The 20,062-nt window shown below is 35.1% G+C and overlaps 1 protein-coding gene across 1 annotated transcript in view; it reads left to right on the forward strand.

The window, feature by feature from the left end:
• C6 (complement C6) overlaps positions 1 to 20,062 on the forward strand; it is a 75,667-nt gene that overhangs the window by 15,067 nt on the left and 40,538 nt on the right. The window contains exons 6-8 of the mRNA XM_002745024.7: positions 4,450 to 4,588; positions 9,320 to 9,520; positions 16,384 to 16,624. Coding sequence (XP_002745070.5) covers positions 4,450 to 4,588; positions 9,320 to 9,520; positions 16,384 to 16,624 — 581 coding nt within the window. The remainder of the gene's footprint in view (positions 1 to 4,449; positions 4,589 to 9,319; positions 9,521 to 16,383; positions 16,625 to 20,062) is intronic.

Below are 20,062 nucleotides of genomic sequence, written 5' to 3' on the forward strand. Positions count from 1 at the left end.
AACAAATAATACAATTTAAAATGCACAAATGAACTTAATAAGACATTTACCAAAAGGAAACATAAAAATATCCAACAAATATATTTTAAAATGTTCAACATCACTAATCATCAAGGAAATGAAAATCAAAACAGTGAGGTATCATCTCACCACAGCTGGAATGACGATTATCAAAAAGACAAAAATAGGCCGGGCGCGGTGGCTCAAGCCTGTAATCCCAGCACTTTGGGGGGCCGAGGCGGGTGGATCACGAGGTCAAGATATCGAGACCATCCTGGTCAACATGGTGAAACCCCGTCTCTACTAAAAAATACAAAAAATTAGCTGGGCACGGTGGTGCGTGCCTGTAATCCCAGCTACTCAGGAGGCTGAGGCAGGAGAATTGCCTGAACCCAGGAGGCGGAGGTTGTGGTGAGCCGAGACCGCGCCATTGCACTCCAGCCTGGGTAACAAGAGCGAAACTCCGTCTAAAAAAAAAAAAAAAAAAAAAAAAAAAAAAAAAGACAAAAATAACAAATGCTGGCAAGGATGTGGATAAAAGGAAACTCATGATGCACTGTTGGTGAGAATGTAAACTATTATAGCTCTTATGAAGACCAGTATGGAGATTCCTCAAAAAACTACAAACAGCACTGCCATATGATCCAGCAATCCCACTACTGGGCGTACATCCAAAGCAAAGGAAATTGGTACACCGAACAGATATCTGCACCCCCATATTTACTACAGCACTGTTCACAATAACTAGGACATGGAATTAGTCTAAGTGTCCATCAGCAGATAAATGAATAAAGAAAATGTGGTACATATACAAAATGGAATACTATTCACCCATAAAATAGAATGAAACCTTGTCACTAGAGAAACATGGATGAGCCTGGAGGTTATTAAGTGAAATAAGCCAGGAACAAAAAAGTGCTGGATTACAGGCGTGAGCCACCACGCCCGGTGACAATTTTAAAAAACATAATTTTTAAAATCACCCATATAAAGTATATGCTAATACTTCATTCCATTTTATGAGAGAATAACAACCCATTGTATCATTCTATCACATCGAGTTGATTCATTCATCAGCTAATGGACATTTGGTTTGTTCCTACTTTCTCTAATATGAGTAATGCTGCTATGAACATTCACCTACAAGTTTTTGCATTGATATATATTTTCAATTATCTTGCATATATACCTAGGAATGGAATTGCTGAGCCTTATGGTAATTATATTTTTAATTTTTGAAGAACTCTCAACTATTTTCCAAAACGGCTGCACCATTTTTCATTTCCCCCACTTACATATGATTGGAAATTAATTTCTTCTTCATCAAAACTGTTTTTGTTTACCTTTTGGTTAAAGCTATGCTAATGGCTGTGAAATGGTATCTCATTGCAGGTGTGATTTGTATTTCCTAATGAGTAATAACATCGAGCATTTTTTTACATGCTTATTACTCATTTTCATATTTTTTCAAAGAAATATATATTTAGATACTCATTTGCTCATTATTTAATTAATTTGTTTTTATTATTTAATTCTAAGCATTTTTTGTATATTCTGGGTGTAAGTTCTTCATTAGATACGTGATTTGGAAATATTTTCTCCCATTATGTGAGTTGTATTTTCATTTTTTAGTTGGTGTCCTTTAAAACACTAAAGATTTTAATTCTGGTGAAGTTTAATATATTTATTTCTTTTGTTGAATGTGCTTTTAATGTCATATCTAAGCGGCTTTGCCTTATTGGATATCACAAATATTTAGTCCTATATTGTCTTCTAAAAGGTTCTAGAGCTTTAGCTCTTAAATTTAGGTTGTATTATCTGTTTTGATTAATTTTCTTGCATTATGTAAGAAAGGGGCCCAATTTCATTCATTTGCAATATAACTATCGGCTTGTTACAGTACGATTCATTTAGGACTATTTTCCCCCATTGAATATGGATTTATTTCTAGATGCAATTCTGTTCCATTGGTCTATATGTCTATCCTCATGCCAGTACTACTACTCTGTCTTGATTACCCTAAGTTTGAAGCAAACTGTGTATCAGGAAGGGCTATTTCTTGAACTTTGTCCTTCTTTCTCAAGATTGATTGTCTTGGCTATTTTAGGTCTTTTGAATTTTAGAATTAGCTTGTGAATGTTTACAAAAAAAGGCAGCTGCGATTTTTATAATAATTGTCTTGAATCTCTATCTTAACAGTACAAACTCTTCCAACCCATTAATATAGAATGTCTTTCTATTTGTTGAGATTTCACTTAATATCTTTCAACAATTGTTTACACTTTTTAGTGTACAAGTCTTAGACCCGTTGTTAAATAAATTCCTGAGGATTTTATTCCAGAGGCTATTATAAATGGAATTATTTCTTTAATTTTATTTTGGATTGTTCATTGCTATTGTATGGAAATACATTTGATTTTTGTTTGTTGATTTTGTTTCTGCAAGCAATTACTTTTGAACTTAGTATGCAACCTTTTAATAAAATTAAAATTTACTTTCCCTGGTAGAAAAATTGGGAGACTTAATATGTATTGTTTCTTCTAATAGGGCAGGCCAGTCCTGTGCTAATCACTGTTAATTTCCACAACTACTATAAAGAAGCAATTAGCTCCGTTTTCAAGTGAAGAAACAATTTCAGAAACTTAAAAGTTGTGTGTTTGTGTGTGTCCTTTTATATTAAGACAATTTTATTGGTAGAGAATTTACAGGTATTTATATTAGCCTTACTTTCTTTTCAGTATTCTAACATCGCTTTACAATTTTCAAATTATCCGTGTTCCTCTTTGATAGAAAAACATTGTGTCCATTGGTTAAAAGAAGTGCCTGCATAATTGATTGAATTTTCTACTTTAAATCCAAATGTCTAATAGCAGATCACGAAAATCTGGCATAGTGAACTACTTCTTGATTCCCTCACAAATGGATAAGTCTAATTGTCTTTTCCAGATCTCTGTGATAGTTACAAAACTTAGTATTTCAGCCTCTGGTAAAGGTGGTGCCTTTCAGGTACATTTTGTCTTGTGAGTTAACACTATAGAAGTACAAGGGAGGCTGGGCATGGTGGCTCACATCTGTAATCCCAGCACTTCGGGAGGCCAAGGCGAGTAGATCACAAGGTCAGGAATTCAAGACAGGCCTGGCCAATATGGTGAAACCCCATCTCTGCTAAAACTACAAAAATTAGTCAGGCATGTTGGCACACACCTGTAGTCCCAGCTACTTGGGAAGCTGAGGCAGAAGAATCACTTGAACTTGGGAGGTGGAGGTTGCAGTGATCCCAGATCAAGCCACTACACTCCAGCCTGGGCAACACAGTGAGACTCCATCTCAAAAAAAAAAAAGAGTACAAGGGAAACAGACATGTTAGTGGTAGATGACATTCTTGAGGCTGTTTAGAGTTCCCTTGAGCCCCCCAAACTATCAGAAAGGATGGGTGTACTGAAGGATCATGAGAAGAGAAAGGGCATGGATGCTATTCCTTCTGCTACATGGATTTTCCAGTGATACTCTGTTAGAACTACAGTATATGTTCTATAAAAGACAACGTTATTTGGTCAAATGTATCTGGAGAACGACAAATTATATTTTTTAAGGCTCTGACATGACCTGTAGAAAACAATTTTTATAGTCTATGTAATACAGCATTACCAAACAGTTTGACAAAAAAACTACATTTTTCACAGAATACATACTAATATCTCTCAGAATATGAAAAAATGTTAGCATCTTGAAGAAGTTTTCTTTTTTATCTACAACAAAACAACTTCTTAAATATTTGATTTATGCTAAGGTAATTAATCTCTATGTGCCTCAATATCCTCATTTGTAAAACAGGTATAATAATTATATCTATACCATATGGTTATGATAAATATGTTACTATTAGTAAATATTAACTAAGTCAATATTTGTAAAGCACTTACTATTGCTTGGCTTACAGTAAACAGTATGTAAGCATTTTTTAAATAAAATAAATTTTAAATACTATAGTCAGCTATTAGTAAAACTATAATGTTATTATAATTCCATCAAAATATTGCTATTACTATTTATTATGAGCTCTCTATTAGAATTCCACTCAGTAAGAAGTGGACCCAGAATGGCATTTATTATATAATAACTTATTTCATAATCTGCTTCCAAACTTTGCACTGGCTTTGTAAGTCATAAAAAATTATAAATCCAGATTTTATTGTATGTTAAAAGACAAGAACAATTAAGTATGTGGAATAGGAGAACCAAATAGAGCCAGAGAAGCTGAGTTCGAGCTTTCCAGCTTCCTTGCATGCCTCACCAAGGACTAGAAAAAAAGTGGGGGTAGCAGGGGTTCCTTCAAGTCATTTGTCTTGAGTCAAAAATGTTTAGAAGAGGAATTCCTTTCATATAACGAAGGTAATTTTAAAGATTGCTCTACATCTATTGAATTCTTAAAAACTACTTTGTTTCTAGGTTTCATTTTCTGGCAGGAGAGCCCAGAGGAGAAGTTCTTGATAACTCTTTCACTGGAGGTATATGTAATACTGCCAAAAGCAGTAAGACAAGTAATCCATACCGTGTTCCAGCCAATCTGGAAAATGTCGGCTTCGAGGTATGACAGCCTAGCATGGTGGCAACTCCAACATCATCAGTGAATATAAGCTAAATTTCTCATGCAAAATTAGTGGTGAATGAAGGGACAGAATGAAAAAATAGTGAACAATTTTAATCACCTGTTATGTTTGCATGTTATCCATGGACACCCAATGAGGCCAGTGTTATCATCAATTTACAGATGAAAAAACTAAGGTAACAACTTTTCCAGAAGTCAAACAGCTAGCAAGAAGTTGATTCAAGATTCAAGGCTAGGTTTCCTGATTTGAGTTGGTTCCTTCTCCAGTGAATAATCAGCTATAAAATAGCTTCACACCGATAAACAGTTTGACTTATTCAGGATTTTCACCTAACCTAGTTAGTTCTCTTAGATAACCACAAAATATAAACTTTTTTAAAGTGCCAAGCTCATAAGAAAAATCATGATGAGTCAGTCTAATCAGATAGCTCTGCTTGCTTTTCTCCCTATTTTATTAGTTGCTTTGGTTTATTTGTTTGTTTTAGTCAATGATGATGAGCAGCATCATTCTACTCCCAGCATCTAACCCATGCCTTACAGATAAGTGCTCCATACTCGTTGCACTAAAGTGAGTAATCTACTTTTTCAAATTTGTGATAAGAACAGGAAATATACAGTTTTAATGGTGACATTCATGCATACAAATATGACAAGCTAGAGAGAATTTCAGAAGGTGCAATAATTTCTGAGATCCACTTTATGGGTAAAATGAATTTAGCAAAAAGTCATTTAATCTTTTTTTAAAGACCTTTATATACATATAAATACAGGCATTTTTCAATTCAATTCACTCAATTTAAAACCATCTAATATATACAATGGGTGGGGAATGTCTTTGGGAAGTAACTGTCAAATTCAAATACCTCTGGGAAGACTGATATTACTGCTCTTAAGATGTATCGTATTGAACAGGCTTTGTAGACAGAGCTAAAACCTAAACATTCATAAGTAATACTGCTCTGATGGAAGTTGCTTTCTAGTTCCAAAATAACCAATCCCCAAGTTTACTTTCAAAATACAATCATTTCACAAAAGCATATTGCCTGTATTTTCAGTAAGCATCTATTTCATGTACTTGTACAAGTAACAAATTAAAGGAAGTATATGAGATTGAAGCAAATTGAGGTTTAGGTAACACTTCACACTTAGATGATACTTCAGTCTTCAAAGTACTTTCATATATTGCCTTACTTGATTCCCCTAACAACCTCCCCAGAAAGGTAGAAAATTGTTTACATCAATATTGCTAACAGAAAATTAAGGCTTGACCAGTTGTTGCGGCTCATGCCTGTAATTCCAGCACTTTGGGAGGCCAAGGCGGGTGGATCCTGTGAGGTCAGCAGTCTGAGACCAGCCTGGGGAACATGGTGAAATCCTGCCTCTATTAAAAATACAAAACTTAGCCAGGCATGGTGGTGCACACCTGTAGTCCCAGCTACTCAGGAGGCTGAGGCACAAGAATTGCTTGAACCCAGGAGGTGGAGGCTGCAGTGAGCCGAGATTGTGCCACTGCACTCCACCCTGGGTGACAGAAGGAGACCCTGTCTCAAAAAAAAAAAAAAAGAAGAAAGAAAAGAAAAAGAAGAAAGAAAGAAAGAAAGAAAAAGAGAGAAAGGAAGGAAGGAAGGAAGGAAGGAAGGAAGGAAGGAAGGAAGGAAGGAAGGAAGGAAGGAAGGAGGGAGGGAGGGAGGGAGGGAGGGAGGGAGGGAGGGAAGGAGGGAAGGAAGGAGGGAAGGAGGGAAGGAAGGAGGGAAGGAAGGAGGAAGGAAGAAAGAGAAAGAAAGAAAGAGAAAGAAAAAGTTTAGGCTAATTGGCTTATGGAAGTTAAATAACTTTCTCAGTTATACAAGCAAATAAATGGCACAGAAGAATAAGAACTCCTGGCTTCTGGCTCCTACAGTCTGGGACTGCCTATGTTAGATGAGACCCTTATAGTGCATCAAAAAAGACATTAAAACTCGGCACTGTGGGTTAAAAGTCTGAGCACCTTCACAAACTATCAGTTAAAATGTATCTCCGTGAAGTTAGACAGTGATGTTCTGGAGCAAGCAATATGAATTCACAAGAGCCAACTGTTAACTTTTCAGGAATTTGGCAATCCAGTTGCTAAATACAGACTTTTTTTTTCCTTTTTCAACTTTTATTTTAGATTCAGGGAGTACATAGGCACATTTGTCACCTGGGTTTATTGTGTGATGCTGAGGTTTGGGGTACAAATGGTCCCATCACCCAGGTACTGAGCATAGTACCCAACAGTTTTTCGACTCTTGCCCCTCTCCCTCTTTTCCCCTCTAGTAGTCCCCAGTGTCTATTCTTGCCATCTTTACATCCATGAGTACTTGATGTTTAGCCCTCACTTATAAACGAAAACGTCGTATTTGTTTTTCTGTTCCTTTGTTAATTTGCTTAGGATAATGGTCTCCAGCTGCATCCACGTTGCTTCAAAGGATATGATTTTGTTCTTTCTTATGACTGCTAGTATTCCATGACATATATGTACCACATTTTCCTTATGCAATCCACTGCTGATTGGCACCTAGGTTAATTCCATGTCTTTGCTATTACAAACAGTACTATGATGAACAGGTGAGTGCATGTGTATTTTTGATAGAACAATTTGTTTTCCTCTGGATATGTACCCAGTAATGGGATTGCAGGGTCAAATGGTAGTTGTTCTATTTTCAGTTCTTTTAGAACTATCCAAACTGCTTTTCGCAGTGGCTGAACTAATTTACATTCCCACCAACAGTGTATCAGCATTCCTTTTCTCCACAGCCTTGCCAACATCTGTTGTTTTTCTCGACTTTTTAATACTAGTCATCCTGACTGGTGTGAGTAGGTATCTCTTTGTGGCTTTGATTTGCATTTCTCTAATGATTATTGATGATGACCTTCTTTTTATATATTTGTTGGTCAAAACACAGTCATTATGAAATATCAAATATATTATCTCACAGGTAAACATATTAAAAACAAAGGTTATAATGACCCAAAATTTATCACATTTCAATTATTTTGCTACATTTACCATTATCCATGCTCTCGAGGTTATTTACATCTATTGGATCTGTATTATTAAAACACTTTGCAATTTGCTACCATGCACCTCTTTCCAAGTTTGAATTCAGGGCATCACATAGGTAGCTTGAACTCAGCCATGGTAAGAATATACACACAATGGAAAAGGAAAATGTTATAGTAAATCGAGGCTTTCCTCCCCCTCCCGGAGAGCTAGTTGTTAAATATTTACTAACAGATCACTGGGTTAACCCACAAAGCTTGATAATTCAAGCCTGGATAGCAAGTTACATGAGGAAATATAGCCTGAAAATTCTTATACAGATTAAACTCATTTTCTTATCAATGTAGCTCTAAGACTTGTTCAAGTTTATGAAGATACCTGAGCTAATCTTTAACTATATATCATAGTGGCCTGGCTAAAGTCATGGTGATAAGGCTAAAGAAGGTCATAGTGGTATTTCTTCAAACAAAAATATGGCAATGACTATAGTCCAGGTCATGAGCTATTGGTTTTCTTTTAACTTATCTCTGTATAACTTCATTCTTTAGGCATATCTTCGGCAGGCAGCTGTGCAAACCTAAGTTATACGTTATTGAAAATAACAGAGGAGGAGAAATTCAGCGGCCATCTGACTTCCCTTCTTTTGTAGTATTGTAGCTTATTAAGACAGATGAAATAATGGGCTGGCTGGTACACAGAGACTAAAGAGTCTCACAAAAGGATGAAAAGGCAAAAGGCAACTGGGCAGGGTGTTAGAACAGAAGATCTTAGAAAAACTACAGGACAGTTGTTGGAATACAGACACCAGACAGCATTTTATCAAGCAGGACAAGTTAGGTTACACTGCAATAACAATTCTAAGATGTCAGTGTCTTAAAAGTGTCATTCATACTGTATGTTCTACTCATAGTAGTCACTTAGAAACCAAGGGACTTAAGGGATTCTGCTTTGATACATCCTTCCATGATGAATTTCAAAAAAAAAAAAAAAGGGAAGTGACATATTTCCCATCATCTCTTAAAGTGACAGATACCGTTTATATTTATGTTTTATTGGCCAAAGAGAGTAGGGATATGCATGCTTTTTATGTGCACAGAAAAAGACTAGAGTAGTTATAAACAGTGTAATGACTAACACAAAGGTCAATCAAGAGAAGGTCAGCACTGGGGCTTTGGTGGCATGCAGTGGGATGCCAACCTTAGAAACTGTGATCCTGAAGTCAGACTCCAGTTTCCTGAAAAAGTATAAAACGAGGAGTACCTGGTTATTAAGAACAAGTCAAGTTGTCAGAACTGAAAAGTATCTTAGTTAGACTGCATGCTGCATCAAAATCACAGGCGGACTAAAAATAACCCTCATTGCTTATCACCCTGTTAAGTCTCGCCTTAGATGGCATTTCCTTGAGGGAGGATTTCCTGATATTGCCTCTCTGGGTCTTATATTTCCTATGGGATCTCACTGGCCATACAATGCTTACTGCATTAAGTGTTTGTGATTATCTCTTTCTATAACTAAACTATTAACCCCTCAGTGTAGGAAGTAACACTGTTCTTTGTTCTCTAGCAAAATGTGTCCTCAATAAATATTGGCTGAGTACATAAATAAATATATCATCATTTCATTAGATATCTACAAGTTGCTCCAGTATTTCCTAAATTATATTTTATTTTACATGGATTTTTATCCAGGTACAAACTGCAGAAGATGATTTGAAAACAGAGTTCTACAAGGATTTAACTTCTCTTGGACACAATGACAATCAACAAGGATCATTTTCAAGTGACGGGGGGAGCTCTTTCCATGTACCAATTTTTTATTCCTCAAAGAAAAGTGAAAAGATCAACCAGAACTCTGCCTTCAAGCAAGCAATTCAAGCTTCTCACAAAAAGGTAACAAAAATGGTTTCCAATCTTTTTCTTCTTTCTTGAAAATTAACACCAATTCTAGCAATCGTGCAACAAGAAGGGGAGAGTTTTGAATATTGTAGCAGTATAACTGCTAATGCACATTTAAGTAGTTTTCCCATTTTTTTTGTTATATCTCACTTTAAAAGTTATAGAAATACTATGTATATTAATGCTTCCATTTTGCATGCATTTGACTGTTATTGTTGTTTTTTATCTTTACTTTTTGTTCATATTACTGTAGGTGTGCTTCTTATAAACTCCACACAACAGAACTTTGTCCTTTCATGTAATCTTGACAGTCTCAAGTCTTTGCTAGGAAAATTTAGCCAATTTATATTTATTATATTTATGGACATGCTTGATCATATTTTTTCCATCTTTTCTTTTTCTTACTCATTTTACTTTGTTACTGTTTCCTGTTTTCTCTCATTTGCTGTTTTTAATCACATTTCTATCTACTCCTTTTTTCCTTTTGGTGATTTTGAAAGTTCTACTATACATTTTTTTTTTTTTTGAGATGGAGTTTTGCTCTTGTTGCTCAGGCTGGAGTGCAATGGTGCAATCTTGGTTCACCACAACCATCCACCTCCTGGGTTCAAGCGATTCTCCTGCCTCAGCCTCCTAAGTAGCTGGGATTACAGGCATGCACCACCATGCCCAGCTAATTTTGTATTCTTAGTAGAGATGGAATTTCTCTATGTTGGTCCAGCTGGTCTCGAACTTCCAACTTGAGGTCACCTGCCTGCCTCAGCCTCCCAAAGTGCTGGGATTACAGGCATGAGCCACTGTCCACCAGACTTTTAAGTGTTGCTCATAGTTACTTTTCTCTAGTTAGGAAGCATAATTAGGCCTATGTTTTTTCTTTTATCACATAAAATAATATCTGTAACCCCCCAAAAGATCTTTTACCTACCTAGTCCACACATGCCAACCCCTCTATGTCCTTGAGAACATATTTACTTTTCTATTCCCACCATGAGGTTCGAACATCACAGTTTTAGTGAGATAGTTAAAAACCTTTGTGTTCCAAGCTATTCTTAAAGATTGTTTTGTGTGTGTTTATATATTTTATATGTTAGCGTGTATTTTATTCTAACTCCTATCTTCTCTACTAAAAGATTCCTCACATAACACTTATAATTTTCAAGTTCATAGTCTATATTTTATATTTTTGTTATATTTTATGTATGTATTTGTATGTCTTTATATTTGTACACATACAAATACGTACATAAAATATAAAATGTATAATATTTTGTTACATTTATATTTAAACATACACATTTACCCATCTCAATTTATTTTCCTCTTATTTCCTTTTCTTGAGATCCCTGTTCTTACTCGGTTGCCTTTTTTTTTTTTTTGTATTTTCCTCATATAGGACATATGCAAGGTATATTCTCTAAATCTTTGCATATGAAACATTGCTTGCCTTTTCCCTGAACAACAAATATAAAGAATACCTGACTGTATAATAATCATTATGTCTTCATAGTAGATGTTATTCAACTGTCTTCTTATTTCCATTGCTATATAAGAAAAATCACATTCAGATCAAATTTTTTTATTTTCTTTTCCCTGCTTAGAAAGTTACAATTATTTTTCTGTACTTAGGGTATGTCTAAGTATTGTACTTTTCCTGTTAATCTTGCCAGGGACTTATGGAACCCTTTTAACTTACAAAGATACAGCTTTCCTTGTTAATCATTCTTCATATGTTCCTTTTTCTCTTATTATTTAAATTTTAAATCTCTTAGATATGTCTCACAGTGCTTAAACAATTTAGGAGACAGATTTCTATCTGAAATTTTTAGACGTTTACTAAAGTTTTTTAAAATAGTGTCTATTGCTCATCACAATCACCACCCAAAGTAGCATTTGCCCTTTTCCAAGACATGAATGAGGAGAATGAGCCCTGAATCATGGAACTAGAGAGGTAGGAGACAGAGGTACCAATGTCAGAGTTAATGGAATCAGCAACTGGAGGGCACCATATTATGCTTGCTCCTACCTTTATCATATTGCTCTTCTACTTTTATTTAGACAGACATTTATGCACTTATATAAGACCCAACAGCACTGAATGGACAATTTTCCCCAATATTTCATTTATCCTCAAAAGAACTAGATTATTAGAGTCAATATCTAAATATCATTTTGCAGATGAATAAATTGAAGTTCATGTATGCATTTTTAATTCAACAAACATTTATCAGATACCTACCATAAGGCAGGCACTAACTAAAGTCCGAGAAGCTGAGAGAATTCCAGTGATCTTACAGTAAATAAATGCCAGAGTTGGGTACTGAATGGCCTGATTTTTATTTACTTTTTTTTAATTGTACTTTAAGTTCTGGGGTACAGGTATAGAACGTGCAGGTTTGTTACATAGTTATACACGTGCCATGGTGGTTTGCTGTACCCGTGAGCCCATTATCTACATTAGGTATTTCTCCTAATGCTATCCCTCTCCTAGTATCTCAACCCCCACAAGACCCGGTGTGTGATATTCCCCTCCCTCTGTGCATGTGTTCTCATTTTTCAACAACTGCTTATGAGTGAGAATAAGCAGTGTTTGGTTTTCTGCTCTTGTGTTAGTTTGCTGAGAATGACAGTTTCCAGCTTCATCCATGTCCCTGCAAAGACATGAACTCATCCTTTTTTGGCTGCATAGTATTCCATGGTGTATATATGCCACATTTTCTTTATCCACTCTATCATTGATGGGCATTTGGGTTGGTTCCAAGTTGTTGTTATTGTGAACAGTGCTGCAATAAACGCATGTCTGCATGTGTCTTTACAGTAGAATGATTTGTTATTCTTTGGGTATATTACCCAGTAGTGGTATTGCTGGGTCAAATGGTATTTCTAGTTCTAGATTCTTGAGGAATTGCCACGCTGGCTTCCACAATGGTTGAACTAATTTACACACCCACTAACAGTGTAAAAGTGTTCCTATTTCTCCACATCCTCTACAGCATCTGATGTCTCCTGTTTTTTTAATGATCACCATTCTAACTGGCGTGAGATGGTATCATTGTAGTTTTGATTTGCATTTCTCTAATAACCAACGATGATGAGCTCTTTTTCATGTATTTATTGGCCACATACATGTCTCCTTTTGAGAAGTGTCTGTTCATATCCTTTGCCCACTTTTTGATGGGGTTGTTTTTTTTCTTGTAGATCTGTTTAAGTTTTTTGTATATTCTGGATATTTGCCCTTTGTCAGATGGATAGATTGCAAACATTTTCTCCTATTCTGTAGGTTGCCTGTTTACTATAATTATAGTTTCCTTTGCTGTGCAGAGCTCTTAAGTTTAATTAAATACGATTTGTCTGTTTTGGTTTTTGTTGCCATTGCTCTTGGTGTTTTAGTCATGAAGTCCTTACCTATGCCTATGTCCTGAATGGTATTGCCTAGGTTTTCTTATAGGGTTTTTATGGTTTTAGGTCTTACATTTAAATCTTTAATTCATCTTGAGTTAATTCATATATGAGGTGTAAGGAAGGGATCCCGTTTTTGCTTTCTGCATATGGCTAGCCTGTTTTCCCAACACCGTTTATTAAATAGGCAATCCTATTGCATTTTACTTCAAGATATTTGACCCTTTATTCATTTATTTATTTATTCATAATTTTAGCAAATTACAGAAGAACACTGGTCTGGTGATATGGACATGTAAAAATGACAATGAAATAGATTCATTTTATTTATACATAATATATATATTCATTTTATATATACCATATATATATATATATATTTTTTATATTATTACCTCAGTTTAGAATGGGCTATGGGTCCTACAGTGCTCTCCAAACCTAACAAATTATATTTGTAAGACAAGATAGTATCAGAATTTCTTGTAAGTAAAAATATACATCTCTAGGCCTCTCATTAAATTACTGATTCAGAATATCTGGAATTGGGCATGGGAATATGGCCTTTTTTATTTTTAGCTCCCTAGCTCAGTATAATATAGCATGCAGGATTGGAAATAACTGCTTATAAACATAGTCAAAGATGAAAGGAGATGGACTGTTTGAATGAGTTACAGGTATAGTCCTACATCTTGCTTCACATATGTGATTTATATGTATTTCAAACATGCTAGAGAACATTTGTAAAACCCTTATATGTAGATAAACAGCTATTGTTTGATCCTCTAATAGTCTGTCCCAAAGTGAAAAAATTTAGAGCTATTCACAATATCGGATTGGAACATATGAAACTACTGTTATTCGACCATTTTGGTTTACAAAATTGTTAGCCTCATGCAGTTCAATCCAACATCATTACTGCCATCTTTGATTAGGTGTGAACAGAATTAAGGAATTTCAATCTAAATAGAAAATGAGGTTGGGCATGGTGGCTCACACCTGTAATCCCAGCACTTTGGGAAGCTGAGGTAGGTGGATCATCTGAGGTCAGGAATTCGAGACCAGCCTGGCCAACATGGTAAAAATTATTTATAGATCCTAAAAAAACTAGATATTCTAGTCTCTTTCTGGGCAAATAAAAATACAAAAATTAGCCAGACATGGTGGTGGGTGCCTGTAGTACCAGCTACTCGGGAGGCTGAGGCAGGAAAATCGCTATAACCTGGGAAGCAGAGGTTGCAATGAGCTGAGATGGTGCCACTGCACTCCAGCCTGGGTGACGGAGTAAAACTCCATCTAAAAAAAAAAAGAAAGAAAAGAAAAAGAAAAAAGAAAATGCTACTGCAGCTTCTCTTAGTCTTCAAGTAGAGAAAACAATATACCACAACATTGAAAATCAATCCAAGCCTTTCAGTAGAGCATAATGCTTTAGTTGTTTTGTCAATCACAGATCAAACTAGACATTTGTTGAGCAAACAGTCTGTTTCCAAGCAAAATATCAGTTAACTCAGTAAGATTCACTACTTTCCTGACATACTTTACAACACTGAAATCACAAAAACATTATTAAAATAAAGCAAGACCTCACACATTATTGAAATAGATTATATGTGGTTTAATAACCTATACTAACATATTTTTTTACTCTAAAATAGCCAGTTTCAGTTATCATGAACCAGCAAGCAGAACACCATGGAGGTAATTGTGCTAAGTTGAGCTACCAAAGTTTAACTTGTATTTTCCGTGACTGAGACTTTAAAGCATCCTGGAAATATTGAACCTTCCAGAACGGGCACTTCAGATACTCGGGGAATGAGTGTGCTTCTTACTGAAAGCACAAGGGCTCTCCAACTTTTGAAAACTATGGTTCTATGACAAAATTCAAGTATTATAGTTAAAAATAGAATTAATGAGAACTTACTAAAACGGAATTTCCACAAAGGCATGAACTTTGTCCGCCTTCTTCACTTCTGTTTCTATAGCATCTAAGACAGCTAGGCAATAAATGTATAAAAGTCCAGAAGGTAGAATGAAGGAAGAGAGGGACAGGGAAAAGGAAAGAAAGAAGGGAGATTAATGCTGATTCTTTTTCAGTTTGGGGGATTTTTTTTTTCTTTCGTATCAGCAGTCATCTTGTGCCATAATTATAGCAAATAGGAATATGGTTAATAATTAACAGTTACAATAGTTATTTTGTGAAAATATGGTTCTTACTCCGTTGCCATTATTATAATTTATTTAAATTGAGAGATCAGATTATGTAAAAAAATTTTTCAACAATATACATAAAAACTTATAAACTTCATTGGCTATATAGAAAGATAATCTGAGGAAATGATATTTTAAGCATAATATTGACCAGCTAATTCTAAATTAATCTGACATAAAACGAAATAATAAATAGGTTTGTAAACAAAAAAAAAATCTCATATATTTCTGCATATGGGTGAAGGAGAGAGAATATAAATAATTTTACTTAAGTTCACCCCCTAAGTAATTTAGAATCAGCACTTTGGAGTTGAAAGGAGGTGTGAAATGTTTCCAGGTGCAAGCCCTCATCTTATCATTTGACAACTGAATTCTAGAGAATCAAACGCTGTTTCCAGTTAGTGATAAAGCTATAACTTGAATCTCAGTTGTATAACCTCCATCTCAATTACATAACTTCCAGTTCAATATGCAAACAATCGTTTTTCAACTTTTCACATTAGCAAGCATTCTAAATAAAAACTCAGTAGAAATGCAGCCATGATTGACAATCAAGAGAGCAAGCTGACTTTTGTGATAATTGATTTTTTTTCCTTCTTAGAGAACACATGCCCCCTTTCTTAACTGGTATGATAGCATGCAATACACTTTATCTCTTATTATATTATTTTAATTATTCTTCTTTGACTTTATTTAGATCCTTAAACGATATGAAGAATGATTTTAAAAATACATATTAAAATAAATAAAACGAAAATAGAAAACTAAGACCAAAAAATAAAGAAAAATAAGTGAGCTTAACCTCTGTGATTTTATGCATCACACTTGTCGCTAAATTTCCTGACATCTGGGAACATCATCAGCTTACACAGTAGTGGTTACCCAAAAAGGAAGATGCATGCCAGTATCTCAAGGGAAACAAAGTTTGTACTGGCACTAAGTTCTAAAAGATAATTTAGGAATAGCATTTTTATAAGAGATAATTTCATAGAGCAATAATTTATAGCAAATTAAATAGCAATCTTTTACATTATTGAGACAATCTTATCTGTTTTGATGTTGAACATTGGCATTGGAAAGTAAAATAAAAATTATAATTTTGTATGTAAGAACATGCAATAGAGAGTGAGAGTTGTTGTAATACTATGGAGGGAATGAACCTAATGATAAATCAATGACATTTAAATGCGTGGGACTTCAAACTTTCATTATCTTTAATCATCTTTTTTTTTTTTTTACTTTTTTCTTCCATTTAGGATTCTAGTTTCATTAGGATCCATAAAGTGATGAAAGTCTTAAATTTCACAATGAAAACTGAAGATCTGCACCTTTCTGATGTCTTTTTGAAAGCACTTAACCATCTGCCTTTAGAATACAACTCTGCTTTGTACAGCCGAATATTTGATGACTTTGGGACTCATTATTTCACCTCTGGCTCCCTGGGGGGTGTGTATGACCTCCTCTATCAGTTTAGCAGCGAGGAACTAAAGAATTCAGGTAACTTTTTTCAGTCCTCACCCTTTAAACTGATATGATAGCATGCAATACATTTTTTTCTCTTACTATATTAATTATTTTTCTTTGACTTTAGATCCTGCTTTATTTCCAAAATGATATAAAGAATGATTAACATATGTATACATACATTCAAATAAATAAAATGAAAATAGAAAACTAAGACCAAATATAAAGAAAAATAAGTGGGCTTAACGTCTGTGATTTTATGCATCACACTTGTCTCTAAATTTCCTGGCATCTGGGAACATCATAAGCTTACACAGTAGTGGTTACCCAAAAAGGAAGATGCATGCCAGTATCTCAAGGGAAACAAAGTTTGTACTGGCACTAAGTTCTAAAAGATAATTTATGAATAGTATTTTTATAGGGAATCATTTCACAGAGCAATAATTTATAGCAAATTAAATAGCAATCTTTTTCTTGTAATAATTTTAACTAAAAGCCAAGATGAAACCTATGATGAAAGAAAAATTGGAAACTTGACAAAGGACTAAGCTAGAGTGGGCGCCATAAGCCCCTACTGGTGATGAAACCCGAAACTAAATTCAAAAGGTTTGCGTTATTGTAGGCTTTCCACGCTGCCTGCATGCCTTATATTTCCTTTCAGTTATCCTTTCCACCAGAGAAATTCTTGCATGATGAATTGGATGTCTTCTACTACTTCAAATAGTATCAACACCAATGCTGAGCAGAAATAGTTAGGGGAAATCTCTGGTCTTTGACTTGGTTTTGTCTCACCCTCAGATGAATTATTCTGGTCACTGCTGCTATAACTGAGACAATAATTTCCCACTTGATGAGTATAAATCCTCACGCATGTGGAGCCCCTAAATGCTTAAAGGTCAGTTAAGAACTGGGTGAATCTTTAATCAACTATTCATCCTTTCAAGAGTTAAAGCCCCATAACCAAAACGAAGAGTGATGAGCTCTACTTTCCTACTGAAACATTCTCACATTCCATCTCTTTCTCTGTAGAGGTAGAGACTGACAGTTACATATAATGAAGAAAAGAAAAGGCGTTTGGGATGTGATAGGAAATTCAAAATAAATACCTATGTATATCTATGTATGCATGCACACACACAATATGCGCACACATGCATACACTGTATATATGTATTGACAGTGTGTCTCCTTGTGCATGTGTATGTGTATATATATTCAATAAGATGTATTCTGGATGTAAGGACATTCTGGCTGTGACATCTGTCACTTCACTGTTTGCCAGAGTTGATTCGGCTGATCTGGCTGGCTAGGTGGGTGTCCCCTTCCTCCCTCACCACCTCCTGGGTGTCCCTCCAGAAACTGCACACTTGGTCAAAGACGACCATCCCCAATAAAGGAGGACTGGTCTTCAGTCAAGGGTATACAAGTAGCTGCACTCTTCTGCTAGAACCTCCAGACAAGCTCTCAATAAGATGTATTTGATATTCTTATATTCAGTAAGTTTATATGTAATAATATATCTGTAAAATTTTAATTGTGGTTAAAATGAAGCACAATCTGACAGAAACGACTTCTCAAGAAAATGATATTCTCCAGTTCATGTGCTTACCTGGCTTCTCCAGCTCTCTAGATAAATATATATTCTGGCCTCTTCCCTTTTCTCTCCTTCTATTCTCTCTCCCTTTGCCTCATCATAGCATGAAACTGAAGTATAGATTTAATTTTTTCTATGCTTTATTCAATAAGAATTATATCCCTTGTCATTAATTTTGAAAAATAACTGAATATTTCATGGTACTTTATTTCCCTCAAGAAAAAAAAAAAAAACAAAATTAAACTGCCTTTTATTTGCATCCCTTGATTTATTTCTCTATTGTTCAATGTTCCATAGTCAAGTTAAAACCTTAAATAAAAGTTGACATTGCTTCAGTATGCTGTGGGAAAGAGTTTCATAAACACAGTGAAAACATCAAACAATAAAAATATCATAATATGCCAAAGGGCAATCTTAAACTCCTTTTGTTGGGAAGTCATCTTCTACTCTGAATTGGTGTTAAAAATTATTCACCACGCTACTTATTAATATGACATTTTCAACTAACACTTGACTTTTGCGCATCAGAGTAGATAAAGACATTACTGAAATACTGATTCCTACGCCACACAGCAGAGGAACACTCAGGTTTAAGAGGTCAGGCAGGTACTGCAGTATCAAGTAGTTTCTTAGTTAATGTAGATAGAGGTCCAGCAGCAAAAAACTGGACATACTGCAGGGGAAAAAAGGGTTGCACAGAAATTCATTGATAAAGTCCAGATATTTTAATCACTGCATGTCCAATGTCATAAAAATATTCATCATTCAAATCTTCAAAGATTCACCTATAGCCCTCCAAAATGAAATTAAGCTTATAGCTAATTTACTATGTTATAGTTAATTAACTGAACACATACAATTTAATTATTACTTATAAATAATAGCCTAATGAATGAATAAGAAAAGAATGGGAATTAGGCATATATAAATGCATTACATTCCCAGTATGGCCTAAATATTTGACTAACCCACTTATAAAAACAATCCTACCAGAAGCAAAATGAACCATATTTATTCAACCAGATTGAAACAATTATCTTTTTGTTATAATTGAAGATGCAAACTAAACATGAGGGCTTCAAACCAAGAATTTTTTACTTCCAACTAACAATGCATCTCTTCAAATGTATCAAACTGTCACCAAATAATGAGGTAGACAGACCCAGTTCACACGTACCCAGCCTCGTTTCTTACTGATCTATGCCTCCAAATTTCCATTTCATCATCACACTGAATCATAACCTCAAGCTCTGAAAACACCCATCCCTGCCTATTATGACCCGCAACCCCAAATACTAGTATTTGATAACCCACTTTTCTTTTAGGTGCTTAAGAGCTGATATTAATAGCTCTGTCTCTCATGTGCTCGTATTCTGCAAGGCAAATTTTAACTAAACATCAAAAGACCTGGATTTTAGTTTTGATGTTTCCAGCAGTGAGTCAGGTGGCTTGGAAGCTGTTAAGAAAAAAAAAATGTTGATTTCCCTCAAAATACCCCAGATAATACTAATTCAGCCTACAAAGATACTAGATCTGTTCCCCTACACTCTTCCACTAACACACAGATTTTGAGGCCATTGAGAATGATCATAGGACTGTGGTGAGTGGGAGTGGTTCAGATGCCCGTATCTTCAACAGATGATGCTAGAGAGTTTAGAAAAGGAGAACAATGAGGACTAAAGGTATTAAAACCAGGTGGTCTGAGCCTAGAGTATCAAGGTTTTCACAAGTTATAAGACCATGGGGAGTCATCCAATGAAAGCACCAGTGAGAAACTAGGAAGATATCAATCCCAGCTCCCATACATGAATGGGGTGAGAAAATGGCAGTATCAACTTCTGTTGGAGATAACAGTGAGAACAGTATCAAGTGCAGTC

Source organism: Callithrix jacchus, chromosome 2 (assembly GCF_049354715.1).
Source record: "Callithrix jacchus isolate 240 chromosome 2, calJac240_pri, whole genome shotgun sequence".
Classification (NCBI taxonomy): domain Eukaryota; kingdom Metazoa; phylum Chordata; class Mammalia; order Primates; family Cebidae; genus Callithrix; species Callithrix jacchus.